The following is an 18,637-nucleotide window of genomic DNA, read 5'->3' on the forward strand; positions in this document are numbered from 1 at the left end:
ATACGATGGGCCTCTTTCAGTTTCCGTTTACCAAATCCACTCACAAGGCTTTGGTCGGCCCATGGCTATAGTAGAAGACACTTGCCCAAGATGCTACACAGGTGAAATACAAGTATTTTTTTTCTTTCAACAAGTGTAATTCTTCAGTAGACATTTGAAGAAAAGAATTTTATTTCCCAAGTTATTTTTCTCTTAATTTCACTTTGAAATCCATAAATCACTCTATAAATTTTTTTTTCAACCTGTATTTTTGCATTTTACCAAAAACCTATTGAAATACAAAGGGCTTTTTTCAACACACCTGATTCTTCAATGGAGTTTAAAAATATAAACTTATTTTTCAATTCTTTGACAATATTTTCTCTAACTTCATATTTTTATTTTGCTCATATTTTTGAATGGTTATTAACATTAATATGGAGGTGCAATGGCCCAGTGGTTAGGGCAGTGGACTCACGGTTGGAGGATCGTGGTTTCAATTCCCAGACCGTGCATTGTGTGTGTTTATTGAGTGAAAACACCTAAAGCTCCATGACGCTCTGGCAGGGGGTGGTGGCGACCCCTGTTGTACTCTTTCGCCCCAACTTTCTCTCACTCTTTCTTCTTGTTTCTTGAGTAATGCTGCAATAGACTGGCATCCCGTTCAGCTGGGGGGAACACATATGCCATAGAAACCGGGAAACCGGGCCCATGAGCCTGGATAGGCTTGAAAATGGTGCATAAATAATAAAAATAAATTAACATTAATATATGCATTATTTCACTGAGGTTGACTTTGATATTCATCCTTCTGGGGTTGATAAGATAAGTACCAGTAGAGCACTGGGGTTAATATAATCAACTTATCTCATCCCCCAAAATTACTGAATTTGTGCTAAAATTTTAAAACCAATATCAATATTTGCATCATGTGACATGCAAATTTTGGTTTGAAATACCCACCAAACAACCTTTGAACTGCTGTTTTTACTTGTATTTTAGCATAAGTACCATATTTTAACATGTATAAGGAACTCTTAAAATTAGGTGAAAAATTAGGTTAAAAAATTAGGTAAGAAATTAGGTTAAAAATTCGGTAAAAAATTCGGTAAAAAAAATTAGGTCATAAATTAGGTTAAGCAATATCGATCGTAATATGATCTCTTACAAAAACTTTTTTGCAAATTTTAAGCCCCCAAAATTAGGGAATTCCTTATAGATGAGAGTTCCTTATACACATTAAAATATAGTATATTAAGCAAACAATTGTTGTAACAAATGACCATCATTTTCTTAATAGAAATTAATTTGTTTTAGCATGGCAAACCAAACAAACATCTAACATAAAAGAGACAAAGTCTTTTACGTGAAACTATGTTTTTCTTCTGTTAGTTAACCACGAAATGAACTTTTATTCAATAACTGGCCATGAAGATTGTTTATAATATTGAAGTACTTTCACAATGCTCATTAACACAACTTGAACAATGCACCACCAGGAAAATATGATGATCCTCCTGAGAAAATTTCTAAAAAGTGATTCTAAGAACCAAGATCAAAGTAGTGGTTGAACAGCAAATCGCAATAGTAGGATGTGTTGACATTGTAAGATTGAAGAAACTATTCTAAATGACTAGAGTATGAATCAGGCTGAGGAATTCAAGAAAAGAATATGGTGGGCAACTTGTTATCCATAGGAATCTTATTTATGATCACTACAAAATTTGAGTTCATTATCGTTAAAGGAATATGGAATGTTGTATCACTAGGAACAAATATAGATACCCAATAGGTTTCTCTTTAAAAAAGAGATGAATGATTATTTTGTATCAAAAGTATATAATATATATGTAAAGTAAGGCAAGGAGCTGGCAGAATCATTAAGATGCTAGGCAAAATGCATGGTGACATTTCGTCTGTCTTTACATTCTGAGTTCAAATTTCAGCCAAGGTTGACTTTGCCTTTTACCCTTTTGGGGTCGATAAAATAAGTACCAGTTGAGCTCTGGGGATGACGTAATTCACTTAGCCCCTCCCCGCAAATTGCTGCCTTTGTGTCAAAATTTGAAACCAATATATACATAACTAGCACTATGACCCAGCAACGCCAGGTCATAGTGCTAGTGCATGCATATACAGCTGCGTGCGTGCTCACATACACGCGAGTATTGTCCAAAGCTCTGACCAATCACATACAGCTAGCTGGCATTCAATTGGCGTATCAAGTTTCGGGCATTTTGATTGGGTTTTGGATAGAAAATTCACAAAAAAGTCACTTCTATTGATTTTTTAATGGTTTTGCAGGTTGACTGGGGAAATATAAAGATATGCACGACCACCCTTGAACGGTTTTAAATGACCATAAAAAGTGCGAGCCCTCTAACTAAAAAATTGTGGATTTGTATAGAGGACACACACACAGACATTTTGCCATTTATATATAGAGAGATGCAGCTGAAGGTAAGGGAAGAACAGTTTCTTAAAAAATTAGAATCCCACCACTGCATATGTATGTATGTGTGTGTGTGTGTGTGTGTGAGACACTAATTGTAACTGAAGCTGCTGAATCGCCTATATTGCAAGAAACAAGAGTTAAAACCCTAAATGCTGTATGAAGTGCACAGTGCACTTTATACAGCATTAAGGGTTTTACATTTATTTCTTACAGAATAGGTGCTATTCAACATCCTCAGTTATAATTAGTGATGACTAAATTATATATATATATATATATATATATATATATAAAACTTTAGGTCTCACCAAGGAAATGACTAGAGATCGAGACCTATGGAAGTATGCTGTGCGTGAGAAGACCCGGCAAGACCAGTGAGAACAGTCAAAATCAAACCAAATCAACATCAGTGGAAATTGCAGCTGTGGTTAAGCGAACCATCCGATCGTTTGTCCGTTGCCAGCCTCGCCTGGCCCCCGTGCCGTTGGCACGTAAAAGCACCATCCGCTCGTGTCCGTTGCCAGCCTAGCCTGGCCCCCATGCCGGTAGCACGTAAAAGCACCATCCGTTCGTGTCCGTTGCCAGCCTCGCCTGGCCCCCGTGCCGTTGGCACATAAAAGCACCATCCGCTCGAGTCCGTAGCCTCGCCTGGCCCCCGTGCCGGTGGCACGTAAAAACACCATCCGTTCGTGGCCGTTTGCCAGCTCTGTCTGGCATCTGTGCAGGTGGCACGTAAAAAGCACCCACTACACTCACGGAGTGGTTGGCGTTAGGAAGGGCACCCAGCCGTAGAAACACTGCCAAATCTGACTGGGCCTGATGAAGCCTTCCGGCTTCACAGACCCCAGTTAAACCGTCCAACCCATGCTAGCATAGAAAATGGACGCTAAATGATGATGATGATGATGATGATGATGATATATATATTTATGCATGCATCTCTCACTATATTTAAACATGGACGGAGAATATAGCAAACATATTTCTCCGAAATAGTCCTCCCACTTGTAAGATACATTTAGTATAACACAAATAAGAACATAAGCACCTTTCAAGCAAACAGGTACTTATTGCACTCTGACTTTTCATTATATATTTTGCTTATTTGAATTATTTTTACTGGCCACTTTATCATTTCTATAGATAATAATTTATTTGAATTTTAAATATATATATATATATATATATATACATACACACACGCACACTGCAATCCATCCATACACACATACATGCATATACATACATTCATATACATATATGCATACATACATACATACATACATACATACATACATACATACATACATACATACATACATACATACAAACTCACATGCACATCCCTTATCTTATAAATTTATGTCTTTACATGCATGTTAGTCATGGAAGATCTTGAATTCATGACCTGCTGACAAAATATTTGTTATCAACAGTTGTCTTGATATTAAAGTTGTTTTGGCAAATTAAGTGTGTAATCAGGCAGATGTTAATAAAATACTTATGTAAATATTGTTTTCTGTAGATCTTTGCTGTTGTTTCATCAGATAAAAATAAAATCACGAAAAAAAAAAATTGCAAAGATAACATTTCACAAACCTAAGATTTTTGAAATCCATCAAGATTTTAAATATTTCATTTGTTCTCTCAAATCATTCTCATTTCATCCTCTTCTATGGACTAACACAAGGAGGTCCTTATGAAAGCCCTTATGAAAGGACATCAATACCACCAACACAAGATGAGAGTAAAGCTTAGCACATCCAGCGTGCCAGATCTGCTGGATATCTCTAGGATTTTTGACCAACTGTCTCCATGCCATATGGCTGTGCAAGCAGGGCTTGGGTATACTCAGCAATGACAATAACAGCAGGAACATCACCAGCACCGCCCTTTCTACGCAACTGAGAAGTAGCTCAACCACAGCAGACTAGTCACAAATTGATTCCCTGACAATTAGAATCTGCAGTACTTTAAGATGGGCCCCAGATTGGATTTATCTTCTTCTTCTTCTCCTCCTCATAAGAGGAGAGTGGAGTGGATTTTTGGGCTGTGTGACTGACCTTTCTTTTTGTGATCTAGCTGAATAAAAGAAAATAGACACAAACAAAGAAATGTGGACAGCAAACAACTGATTTGTCTAATGATATGCAAGAGGACTACATCAGGCTAGTAGTGATCCAGTGTGTCTGAGGTCATTGGATTATTCATGAATCATAGAAAATACAAATACAATAGAGGTACCATAAACACAGTCTCACACATGTGTATACATATACTTGTAGGGCCATGCATTTATATGTGTGTTTGTGTGTGTGTGTGAAAATTTTCTTATGTCCAAATAAATTAAAATACTTAAATAACATTATGAATAAATTATATTCTGAATGATATATTTTTTAATATGAGTATGCAAAAAAGAAAAAGAAAAAAGAAAAAATTTACACTGTTTAATTATTTTATATAGTATTTGCTGGCCTGTTACTGTTAATAAAGGTTAATGTTAAGAGAACATTAAAAAATAGTGTTGCAGCTAGTTAATTTGATAGATAATCAAACAAATAGACAAATATATAGTCATAAATATAGAGATGGATAGATTCATAATTAGATAGAGAGATAGATAAACAGGCAAAAAGATAAGCAGACAGATAGACAAATTATTAGACAGAGAGAGAGAGAGAGAGAGAGAGATGCAAGCAGCTCACTAGTTCTGGTGAAACTGTGAAAGCTATGGGAACAGCCCAGTCCTCCAAACCAAACCAAAATAAATAAAAAAGTTCAATATAAATAAATAGCAATAAATATTAATTTATTTCCTGGTCTCTTTTCCTCTGCAATGTTCAATCTGATAATAGAGTAGTCTTAATACATAAGCAGAATGCATAATTCGACACCAAAAGTCCAGTGGTAGGCTTTGAAGATCCTCTTGAACAAATAAGTGGCAGAAAATGTGATGAGTCCTACTAAAGCAGTTCCTATAAAACAAAAGCAGATGGGAATTTGGGGCACAGCACTGGTGGTGGAAGTTATCCTTTCTGGTACTGACCTTTGAACAAAAGAAACATTTTTATCCTAGGCACAATTATTTCTTATCCTGATACCATAAAAAAGTAGTTTAGTTCAAAGAAAGGAAATAACATCATTACTTCATTGTATTGTTTTTCGAGCTTTGGTTCACCATAAATGATGGACTTAATAGAAATATTTGAAAAAGACAAAAAAAGTACAAGAGTGACTGGATGGTTACTGATGTGAAGTTGAATTTATGGTAATCGTCTCTGAGAGAAATTTGACAAACAGAACAAGACTATATTAGAATCTCAGGGAAAGAGGACTCTTCTCAAAATTCGAGATATCTATGACATTTTTCTATCTTTCCTTGGGGTAGAAGAGCTTGGTTCAAAGGAGATTTGATTGCTACTTCTACTGGACGAGTCACTGTGCAGAGCTTTCTTTGCTGGTTTCACGAAAAAAGTATAGGAAGAGAATGGATCAACTTTCAAACATAAGCAGTAGAACAATAACCAAATGAATTAAATTCTACTCCTTGAAGCAGCTTGTCATTTTCCTTATAAAACTAAGTAGGGTGTTGGTAGTATTTAATGTTTTTTTATATTTATTAGATAAAGCTTTTTAGTTTTTTTCTTGATGATTTTAGAAATTGTTGTAGTGTACCTCAGAAATATATATACATACATGCATATAAAAATACATAGCTATATATGCATGCACAAGTACTCATACATTTCTATACATATAGACTCACACACACACACGTGTATGTGTGTGTATGTATGCATATAAGCATGTATGTATGTATGTATGTATGTATGTATGTATGTATGTATGTATGTATGTTGTATGTATGTATGTATGTGTGTGTGGTTTGTATGCATGAATGCATGTATACATATATACTTACTTGTATCTATTTATATATTTATATATACATATATATGCGTGTGTGCGTGTGTGTGTATGAATATATGGATAGAGCTTACTTGGAAATGGTTGTGTGGCATTCAGTCATATAATAATATAAATAATATATATATACATACATATATGAACATACTTACATATATATGTATATACATATGCATATGTGGGCACAGGATGTCACATGCATATGTATATACATATATGTGTAAGTATGTACACATATGTATGTATATATGCATATATATATTATTTATATGAATATATACATATTCATATATATCATCATCATCATCATCATCATTTAACGTTCGCTTTCCATGCTAGCATGGGTTGGACGGTTCAACTGGTGTCTGGGGAGCCCGAAGGCTGCACCAGGCCAGTCAGATCTGGCAGTGTTTCTACAGCTGGATGCCCTTCCTAACACCAACCACTCCGAGAGTGTAGTGGGTGATTTTATGTGCCACCGACACAGGTGCCAGACGAGGCTGGCGAACGGCCACGCTCGGATGGTGTTTTTATGTGCCACCAACACAGGTGCCAGACAAGGCTGGCAGACGACCACGCTCGGATGGTGCTTTTTATGTGCCACCGACACAGGTGCCAGACGAGGCTGGCGAACGGCCACGCTCGGATGGTGTTTTTATGTGCCACCGACACAGGTGCCAGACGACCACGCTTGGATGGTGTTTTTATGTGCCACCGACACAGGTGCCAGACGAGGCTGGCGAACGGCCACGCTCGGATGGTGTTTTTATGTGCCACCGACACAGGTGCCAGACAAGGCTAGCAGACGACCACGCTCGGATGGTGTTTTTTTTATGTGCCACCGACACAGGTGCCAGACGAGGCTGACGGACGGCCACGCTCGGATGGTGTTTTTATGTGCCACCGACACAGGTGCCAGACAAGGCTAGCAGACGGCCACGCTCGGATGGTGTTTTTTTTATGTGCCACCGACACAGGTGCCAGACGAGGCTGACGGACGGCCACGCTCGGATGGTGTTTTTATGTGCCACCGACACAGGTGCCAGACAAGGCTAGCAGACGGCCACGCTCGGATGTGTTTTTATGTGCCACCGACACAGGTGCCAGACAAGGCTAGCAGACGACCACGCTCGGATGGTGTTTTTTTTATGTGCCACCGACACAGGTGCCAGACGAGGCTGACGGACGGCCACGCTCGGATGGTGTTTTTATGTGCTACCGACACAGGTGCCAGACAAGGCTAGCAGACGACCACGCTCGGATGGTGTTTTTATGTGCCACCGACACAGGTGCCAGACAAGGCTAGCAGACGACCACGCTCGGATGGTGTTTTTTTTATGTGCCACCGACACAGGTGCCAGACGAGGCTGACGGACGGCCACGCTCGGATGGTGTTTTTATGTGCTACCGACACAGGTGCCAGACAAGGCTAGCAGACGACCACGCTCGGATGGTGTTTTTTTTATGTGCCACCGACACAATATTTATATATGCATATGTGTGTGCGTGTGTGTGTGTGTGTGTGCTTGTGCATGCATAATTGCACCTGTTGGGTTTTCTTTAATAATATACCACACCAGAAGAGGTCAATTTATACAGTTTACCTTCTTTAGTAAATCAAATTGTGTGACATTTCCATACATAAGTGGTTTTATATATATACATATATATATATATATATATATGGTATTGAAAATTACTGTTGTGACAAGTAATAAAAGCATTCATATGTGTACACATAATGCCTAAATAAAATAAGCAGTGAACAAAACGACATGTTAAAGAATAGAGAGATATAATTTAAAACGAGAAAATTGTTAGAAAAAAATTATTAAGATTTTTGAGATTATAAAAATATCAAAATTATTATGAAAAAAATTATAAACATAAATATTTGAAATGAACTTCATTTGACTAGAAAAATAAAATTTTAATCAGTGAGAAATAGAAATAGTCCAGAAATAATTAAGGAATTATTATGAAATATTTTGTAATAAAAATATATATGAAAGGCACTTTATAAAATGAACATAAAATTATAGAAATAAAATATAAAAGGACAAGTAACAAACAGGAAGTGAATTTCTTTCTATCCGCCATTTTGATTTCTGCATCCAGCGTTTGTAACATCAACCTTGAGTAGCCACATGTGAAGAATTTTTTGTTTTTGTGTATACTTTTTGGCTCTGCTGGTACTGAATGTAGACTTGGAACACTTTAAACAAGAGGCTTTTTTAATTTTAAAAAATTTTTGGGATTGCGGGAGATATCTTGTTGTCCACCGAGAATATATTAACTTGCTCTTTCTATCAGGTGATGGCTGTTTATTTTACACCCACATCGGCAACTTCCTTACATCATAACAGCGACTCCCTTTTGATGCAGTCAAAAATGTAAAAGAGAGAATAAAGAAATCATATAACAGACAGCTAGAACGTACAATCGGTTGGAAAATTACACAGATGATGGATACAAAGAATAAAAGTAGAATAAAATAAAAAATTTCAATGAGAATTGTGAAAAATATATCTAAATTATAAAACTAAATATATTATTTCTTTAGTTTTATATTTCTGATTGTATTGTCTTTCTACATCATATGCCTGCATATATATATATATTTCTGATTGCCTGCATATATATATATTTATATTTCTGATTGTATTGTCTTTCTACATCATATGCCTGCATATATATATATATATATATATATATATATATGTATATATCATCATCATCATCATCATCATCATTTAACGTCCGCTTTCCATGCTAGCATGGGTTGGACGGTTCAACTGGGGTCTGGGGAGCCCGAAAGCTGCACCAGTCCAGTCAGATCTGGCAGTGTTTCTACAGCTGGATGCCCTTCCTAACGCCAACCACTCCGAGAGTGTAGTGGGTGATTTTATGTGCCACCGACACAGGTGCCAGACAAGGCTGGCAAACGGCCACGCTCGGATGGTGTTTTTATGTGCCACCGACACAGGTGCCAGACGAGGCTGGCAGACGGCCACGCTCGGATGGTGTTTTTATGTGCCACCGACACAGGTGCCAGATGAGGCTGGCAAAACGGCCACGATCGGATGGTGCTTGTTACGTGCCCACAGCACGGAGGCCAGTCGATGCGGTACTGGCTACGGCCACGTTCGGATGGTTTTCTTGTGTGCCACGTGCCACCTGGCACTGGTACCACAAGGATACAAATTCCATTGATGTTCATCTATTTTGATTTGTTTTGATTTGATTTGATTTTCACTTGCCTCAACAGGTCTTCACAAGTGTCACAAGAAGGTAGGTATGCACAGGTGGACTGACTACGTCCCAGGTAGGGGCCATGGGTTATGGCCTGACTAGTCTTGCCGGGTCTTCGGATGGTGTTTTTATGTGCCACCGACACAGGTGCTAGATGAGGCTGGCGAACGGCCATGATCGGATGGGGTTTGTCATGTGCCCACCGCACTGACTACAGCACTGATGGATTTCTTGTGTGCCACAGGCACTGGTACCACAAGATACAAATTCCATTGATGTTCATCTATTTGTCTATTTTGATTTGATTTGATTTGATTTGATTTTCACTTGCCTCAACCGGTCTTCACAGGTGTCACAAGAGGAAGGTATGCACAGGTGGACTGACTAGTCTTGCCGGGTCTTCGGAAGGTGTTTTTATGTGCCACCGACACAGGTGCCAGATGAGGCTGGCGAACGGCCATGATCGGATGGTGTTTGTTACGTGCCCACAGCACGGAGGCCGGTCGATGCGGAACTGACTACGGCCACGTTCGGATGGTTCTCTTGTGTGCCACCGGCACTGGTACCACAAAGTGTGTGCCACCGGCACTGGTACCACAAAGATACAGATTCCATTGATGTTCATCTATTTTGATTTGTTTTGATTTTGATTTTGATTTTGATTTTCACTTGCCTCAACAGGTCTTCACAAGTGTCACAAGAAGGAAGGTATGCACAGGTGGACTGACTACGTCCCAGGTAGGGGCCATGGGTTATGGCCTGACTAGTCTTGCCGGGTCTTCGGCAAGACTATATGTATATATATATATGTATATATATATGTATATATATGTATATATATATTTGATATAATTTATAGAAGACATGAAATAGAAGAAGCAATATAAACATAGATATGCAGAACAAAAAGGCACCCAGAAATTCAGAAATGTATAAGATAATAGTTCTTTATATATATTATATATATATATAAGTATCAGATAATAATAAAATTGAAATTTACCACCAATGACTCCGAATGTTATGATTAGCATCTCCACATTTATGGCAAAAACACTGAGTAGTAGTCCAAATGATCCAAATATGCTGCCAAGAATGATAACAAATCGGTGACCAAAGCGAGACATGAGGGCACTGGCTAAAGGACCTAGAAAATGAAGAAATGGAATATATATAATTATTACATAAATTGAAGTTGATCTGATTCGAGGAGGGAATAGAAAAAAAGAAAGCTGGTTAAGTACCTGGCAAAATTCTGCTTTAAGGTTACCATATAACCCCTCATAACTTTTTTATTTACATTATTTACATTATTTACATTCAACAGATATTTGTCCTCATCTTGCTTGCTGTTAACACAACATTTCGGCTGATATACCCTCCAGCCTTCATCAGGTGTCTTGGGGAAATTTCGAACTTGGGTTCTCTTTCCTAAGGAATTTTTTGATGTTATTATTATTATCATTATTATAATTATTATTATTATAATTATTATTATTATTATTATTATTATTATTATCATTATCATTATTATCATTATCATTATTATTATTATTATTATTATTATTATTATTTTTATTATTATTATTATTATTATTATTATTATTCAGGTCACTACTAACCCCAAGATTCTGAGTTCAATTCCAGGCAGTGAAGGTGCATGGCTCAGCGGTTAGAGTGTCGAGCTTATGATCGTGAGGTTGTGAGCTCGAATCATACAAACTTTGTACGAGTCTATATCTCATAGAATTCAAGCTGTAATTACTGGCAAAGGCAGTCCTACCCTATATTAAAATAATTTTGTTTGAAATTTTAAGGTATTTCCATTATTTTGTTCAACCCCTGTATCATCATCATCATCATCATCATTACCATCATCATCATCATCATCATCATCATCATCATCATCATCATCATCATCATCATCATGTGTGTGTGTGTGTATAAATATATAAATATATATACATATAGATAAATGGATAGATAAATAGATAAATATATAGATATATATGTAAATACGAGCAAAACGCCCCCTGTCCAATGGACGGTGCTGAGTTGTCAAGGATTTAAACCAAGTTTTCTCAAAACAACTTGTCCGACCGTCCCATAGGCCTGCCCTTTGAGAAACACTGATTTAACCTAAATTTGAGACACTAGCAAAGGAAGAAATAAAGATAGACTTTTTTCTATTCTAAAGAAAAATGATTTTATTCACACAAATATGCAACTGAAGAATTCAAAGTACCAGTAAGTACATCGCAACAGCTGATGTACTTGCACATACAAATGCACGTTCCCACGGCTTTATCGATTGCATTCTCACCTGGAATCGATTTTTGTAATTTTTTTCAAGACTTATACACGCCCTAATACCGTCAGTATCTTCATATCAAATTTGAGCGCAATCGGATGGAGGATGCCCGAGACCCTAGAAGACACACACACAGACAAACAGAATGGATTTTATATAATAGATATGTATGTATGCATGCATGTGTTCATGTATGTATGTATGTATGTATGTATGTATGTATGTATGTATGTATGTATGTATGTATGTGTATGTAAGTGCATTTGTGTGTTGTCTCCTCACAATTGCTCGAAAACTGATGTTGGTTTGTTGCCTTCAAGGTGGTTTAGCTGGATAACATAGCTGCAATTCTATGACTGAAAGAAACAAAGCTCTAAAAGATAACTCACTACACCTGTTATAATGGTGAAGAACAGGTAAAAAATACAAAAAGGAAATGGAAAATATCAGAAGCTGTTATAAGTCTAAAACCTTGATCCAAGAAAGGCAATGAACTCACCAAAGAGTACTGTTAGGTTTTGATATATATCCAAAAACAGAAAACCTGTTGAAATATTTGTGGAAGAAGCTAGTAAGAAATGACTCGTTGCTTATGACAGCCTAAGATACATACCTCCAAATGTGTAATATCTATTTTGAAAAATTCTAGAAGGTGCCAAAAAAAATGGTACTAGTTATGGCTGTGCATGGGACGAGTCAAGTGACCTTGAGTACTTTGACTATTTCTACTAAAAAAAGAAAGGAAATAAAAGAAAAAAAGGAAAAGATATGTTTAAAATGATTTCAATGCTTCTAGAAATATTTCTTGTAGGAAACGGACAGAAATAACATGTTGATGAGTTTGTATAGGTTGGATATTATTGGTGATATCAGAGAGAGAAAAAAATGGCATTCTCTTTTTGGGTTTGCTTCACTGTCTAACAAGAATTGGTACAAATATTTTTGTTCTGGTACTTCTATATACATATGCATACACCTACCTACAAATACACAAATACATACATACATACATACTTACGTACACATGTACATACTCTTTACTCTCTCTTTTACTCTTTTACTTGTTTCAGTCATTTGATTGTGGCCATGCTGGAGCACCGCCTTTAGTCGAGCAAATCGACCCCGGGACTTATTCTTTGTAAGCCCAGTACTTATTCTATCAGTCTCTTTTGCCGAACCACTAAGTGACGGCGATGTAAACACACCAGCATCGATTGTCAAGCAATGCTAGGGGGACAAACACAGACACACACACACACACACACACACACACACACACACACACACACACATATATATATATATATATATATACACATGTATACGATGGGCTTCTTTCAGTTTCTGTCTACCAATTCCACTCACAAGGCTTTGGTCGGCCCGAGGCTATAGTAGAAGACACTTGCCCAAGATGCCACACAGTGGGACTGAACCTGGAACCATGTGGCTGGTAAGCAAGCTCATCATCATCATTGTTCGACCGTGGTCGAGACTTTCATAGTCTTTTCAAATGGCTAATAATGTGTGTGCGCGCCACTACTACACACATTGGAAAGCATTGTACAACCAAGTACTAAAGAAGATCTTTCCTCCTCCATGAAACAAAGCTGTTCCCGCTGGACGTCAACCCAGTATTTCTAAGCTACGGACCCAGTGATTTATTGTAAGGTTATCTCCCTAGATAGATTGCCTTCACTATGGCTAAGGAGCCCTTTCTACCCCACACAGCTACTTACCACACAGCCACTCCTGCACCTATACTGTGTACAGTTATAAGGCAAGTGGGTTGGATATTCTATATCGAACCATATTTTTGCTATTCTTTACTAAAGTTATTTACTAAAAAAAACACTCACAAAAAAAAAAAATGCCCACACAAAAAATTGAAATAGGTACATGCTTGGCTATATGTTTAGAAGTTTGCTTCCCAAAAATTTGGTTTTGAGTTCAGTGTCACTGTGTGGTATTTTGGGAATGCATCTTCTATAACCCCAAGCAGAGCAAAGCCTCGTGAGTGGATATGGTAGACAGAAACTGAAAAAAACATGTTGCGTATGTATATATATGTATGTATGTGTGTGTGTGTGTGATTGTGTTTGATTATGCCCCCCCCATACACACACACACACATGCACGCCACCATTGCTTGGCAATCTGCATTGATTTGTTTGCATCCCTGTACTTGGCAGTGCAGCAAAAGTGGCCCATAGAATAAATTAGCACCAGGCTTTAAAAATAAGTATTAGACACTGTCTTTGATAAAAAACTAAACAAAAAAAACCATACAAAGCGTTGCTCCATCATGGCCATAGTTTAATGACTGAAACAAGTAAAGAATAGAAGGCAAATAAATTTACCAATTTTTTTTTGTTTTTAAATAAAGAATAACAATCAATTTTAGCTAGTTTGCTACAGTTTCATTTTTTATGTATTTTTCTTAATGTCATTGGCTTTTGAGAATTTGAAAATGAAAAAAAAAGAAGAAAAAACTATCATTGGGTTATATATACACAGTCAAGGACCTTTTATAACTTTGTTGGATCATATATACCCAATATAACATATATACCCAATCATATATACTCAATTATATATACCCAATCTGAGACATAACACATTGGAAACATTACCGAACACATATACTCACTGTATGTGCTTTGCTTGTTTGCAGGCATACTGTGATTTAGTGCAGTGGGGATGACACCCGCCAAGCAATATATTTAATAGTTTCAAAGTTTAACAGATGGCTAGCAGTTTTGAGGGGAGGGGCAAGTTTATAACATCACTCCCTGTGCTCAACTAGTACTTAGTTTATCAACCTAGAAAGGAATGAAAGGCAAAACTGAACTTGGTAGAATTTGAACCCAAAATGTTAAGTCAGGACAAAATGCTGGTGTATAGAATATTATCTGTTAGTAAACAAGACATTTTAAAAATTTGTATTTTTTTAAAGACAATTTTTTGAAGTATATGACCTTTAGCGTACTCTTTGTTCTGGATAAATACCTTACAAGGCTAGGCCTGTGTGGTTGCCTTTGGTATGTAGTTACATTTAGTCAATATAACTATATGTGGTCTGTGTGACTGTACTTGCTTTGTGTTTATATTTAGTCTGCATGACTATTGCATGAAACATTTTTGGTCCATGTGACCACTTTTGATTTTGAAGATTGTTTAGAGAACTGGAGCATAAGAGCAGATGTTTTCCACAATATACAGGTTTGATAAATAACTAATGCACACCACAAGAATATAAGCCCAGATATAGAGCAGGATTAAGACCAATTGGTATCCTAAGCAGAGTCCAGCAATCGTGCTTTTAGTCCTTCAATAATTGTGCTTTCAGTCCCTATTTAGACAGCAAGATCTAAATACTAATTTCTAAAATTAAAAATCCAGTTTTCTTTTAGGCCATCCTCTTACTGATATTAAATATACCATGTTTGCAAGCATATAAAACACACATTTTATTTCTAAATGTCTTAAAGATTTGCTCTCCATCTAGTGTGGTTATATTACAGAAGGGTTACCAAGTGTTGTTTGCTCATACATAACCCATACCTGATGTCTGGGTTAGCACATTGGACAAATGCTTAGTGGTATTTCTTCTGACTCTTTATGTTCTGAGTTCAAATCCTGAAGTCAACTGTGTCTTACATTGTTTAATGGCTGTGTTCATCATCATCATCATCGTTGTTTAACGCCCGTTTTCCATGCTAGCATGTGTTGGACGGTTTTGACTGAGGACTGGCAAACAGATGGCTGCACCAGGCTCCAATCTTGTTCTGGCAGAGTTTCTACAGCTGGATGCCCTTCCTAACGCCAACCACTCCGAGAGTGTAGTGAGTGCTTTTATGTGCCGCTGGCACTAGGGCCAGTCAGGCGGTACTGGCAACGATCACGGAAAATCGTGTTTTTTTTTTGTTACTTTTAAGAAACATCTTTTAATTATCTGAATGAAAAATTCTCGAAGGATGAATGGAATGTTAAACTTTCTTCTGTGTGTCAACTATTTGCAATGAGTGGATGACAACAAAACCATAGTGGTGGTGTCACCCTGGTGGCCAATTATGATTACAGAAAAACATTACAGCCAAAAAATATGAGTTTTATGTTCTATAGAATAACTCTCTCGACCAAAGTATAAACAACTATACAGTTGATTTGAAAGAAGATAAAATTGAATATAGCTTATATGTTACATATTTATTGCTACCTATTTTATAGCACTACAGTATTCTGTCCCAACATTGTATTTTACACGTACAGAAACATGCATTTTCCGTCTACGAAACCACTTTATAATATCTTTTAAATAGGTGTATAATGAAACATTAAATTTGCTTTGTCAGCAATATAAAGTTGTAAAACAGGTGCGTATCTCATGCAAGAATGCATCTATTATGCTTTCCAATAAGGTAACCTGTTTTGTTTTTCTTTTTGATTATATATTTCTCATTCAAAGGCATGCCACATTAAAGCCAATTATTTGTGTCCTAACCATACACAATGAGGGCGCGTGGCTTAGTGGTTAGGGCACTCGGCTCATGATCGTAAGGTTGTGAGTTCGATTCCCGGCGACGCGTTGTGTCCTTGAGCAAGACACTTTATTTCACGTTGCTCCAGTCCACTCAGCTGGCAAAAATGAGTTGTACTTGTATTTCAAAAGGTCAGCCTTGTCACTCTCTGTGTCACGCTGATTATCCCCGAGAACTACGTTAAGGGTACATGTGTCTGTGGAATGCTCAGCCATTTGCACGTTAATTTCACGAGCAAGCTGTTCCGTTGATCGTATCAGCTGGGACCCTCGTCGTCGTAACCGGCGGAGTCTTAAAGAAAGAACCATACACAAAGGTTACAAAGTTAGATCAAGCTTTCAGCACTTTCTCATATGTTAAAAGAAAAGGCGTGGCTGTGTGGTAAGAAGCTTGCTTCCCAACCGCATGTTTCTAGGTTTAGTCCAGTAGTTGCCAAACTTTTTCTGACTGGCACCTATTTGACACTCAAGCCACATTCCTAGTACCTTCTCCCGCCCACTCAGCACCCCAAATGTAGATGACTTTCTGCAGCAAATTCAAAACTACATTATTTCATAAATGAAACTTAACCTAAATAACCCATTATCTTTAGGATGGGGGCAGAGGTGGGGATGGTGGGTGCCAGTTACATCGCCCCCTTTTGATCGATGAATTTGTGCTCCACTTTTCCTCAATGCCACCCACCCCCGATGCTTCCACCACCAACAGGGGCTGGAGACAGTACCACTCACTTCGGGAACCACTGGTTTAGTACCTCAGTATGGCACCTTGCACAAGTTTCTTTTACTGTAACTTTGGGCTGACCAAAGCATTGTGAGTAGATTTGGTAGATGGGAACTGAAAGAAGCCTGTTGTGTGTGCGTGTGTGTGAGTGTGTATATATATATATATGATATGTATATATATATGCATATATATATGTATATATGTATACATTCTTTTACGTGTTTCAGTTATTTGACTGCTGTAATGTTGGAGCACTGCCTTAAAGGGTTTCAGTTGAAGAAATTGACCCCAGGACTTATTCTTTGTAAGCCTAGTACTTATTCTATCGGTCTCTTTTGCCAAATCGTCAAGTTATGGGGATGTAAAAACTCCAACTTTGGTTGTCAAGTGATAGGTGGGTGGGGGGACCAAACACAGACACAAAGACACACACATTCACACACACACACACACACATATGGCAGGCTTCTTTCAGTTTCCGTCTGCCAAATCCAGTCGTAAGGTACTTGGCCAAGGTAGCACGCAGTGGGACTGAACTCGGAACTATGTGGTTTGGAAGGAAGCTTCTTATTACACAACCGTGACTGCGTGTACACGCACGTACACACACACACACACACACAGACATACTCTTTTACTCTTTTACTTGTTTCAGTCATTTGACTGTGGCCATGCTGGAGCGCCACCTTTAAGTCGAACAAATCGATCCCAGGACTTATTCTTTGTAAGCCTAGTACTTATTCTATCGGTCTCTTTTGCCGAACCACTAAATTATGAGGGCGTATACACACCAGCATCGGTTGTCAAGCGATGTTGGGGGGGGGGGGATAAACACAGACACACAAACGCATACACACACACACACACACACACACACACATATATATATATATATAAAATATATATATGGAGGCGCAATGGCCTAGTGGTTAGGGCAGCGGACTTGCGGTCGTAGGATCGCGGTTTCGATTCCCAGACCGGGCGTTGTGTGTGTTTATTGAACATAGTCTTGGTAGAATGTATATTTACATTATTAAATATTATATTTACACTTCATATTATATTATATAAGTATATATAGGTTGTACTTCGTTCAGTTTCCATCTAGCAAATATTCTATCAAGACTATGTTCAGTCTGGGACCATAGTAAAAGACACTCACTCCAGATGTTGCAAAGTGGAACAGAATCTGAGATCACATGGTTAGAAAGGAAGTTGTTTAACCACACAGCCACGTTCATTCCTTTGATGCTGCTCTCTATTCGTCTATGTTAAAATGCAAACAGAAATGTGACAGTTAAAGGGTACATAGGAATCACAATCTCGATGCAGCTCAGCCTCACATACAGTGTAAGGAGATAAAGCCCAAAACGCTTACAAAGGAGAAAAAAATACAAAATATGATTTATTCTTTTCTACTCTAGGCACAAGGTCCGAAATTTTCGC

General features: G+C 37.7%; 1 protein-coding gene across 2 annotated transcripts in view; it reads right to left on the minus strand.

The window, feature by feature from the left end:
• Nucleotides 1-18,637, minus strand: part of LOC115221515 (monocarboxylate transporter 14-like) — a 74,961-nt gene that overhangs the window by 48,137 nt on the left and 8,187 nt on the right. For both annotated transcript variants that reach the window (XM_036510891.1, XM_029791716.2), the window contains exon 3: nt 10,620-10,763. In XM_036510891.1, coding sequence (XP_036366784.1) covers nt 10,620-10,763 — 144 coding nt within the window. The remainder of the gene's footprint in view (nt 1-10,619; nt 10,764-18,637) is intronic.

The sequence above is a fragment of the Octopus sinensis genome, linkage group LG18, assembly GCF_006345805.1.
Source record: "Octopus sinensis linkage group LG18, ASM634580v1, whole genome shotgun sequence".
NCBI lineage: Eukaryota > Metazoa > Mollusca > Cephalopoda > Octopoda > Octopodidae > Octopus > Octopus sinensis.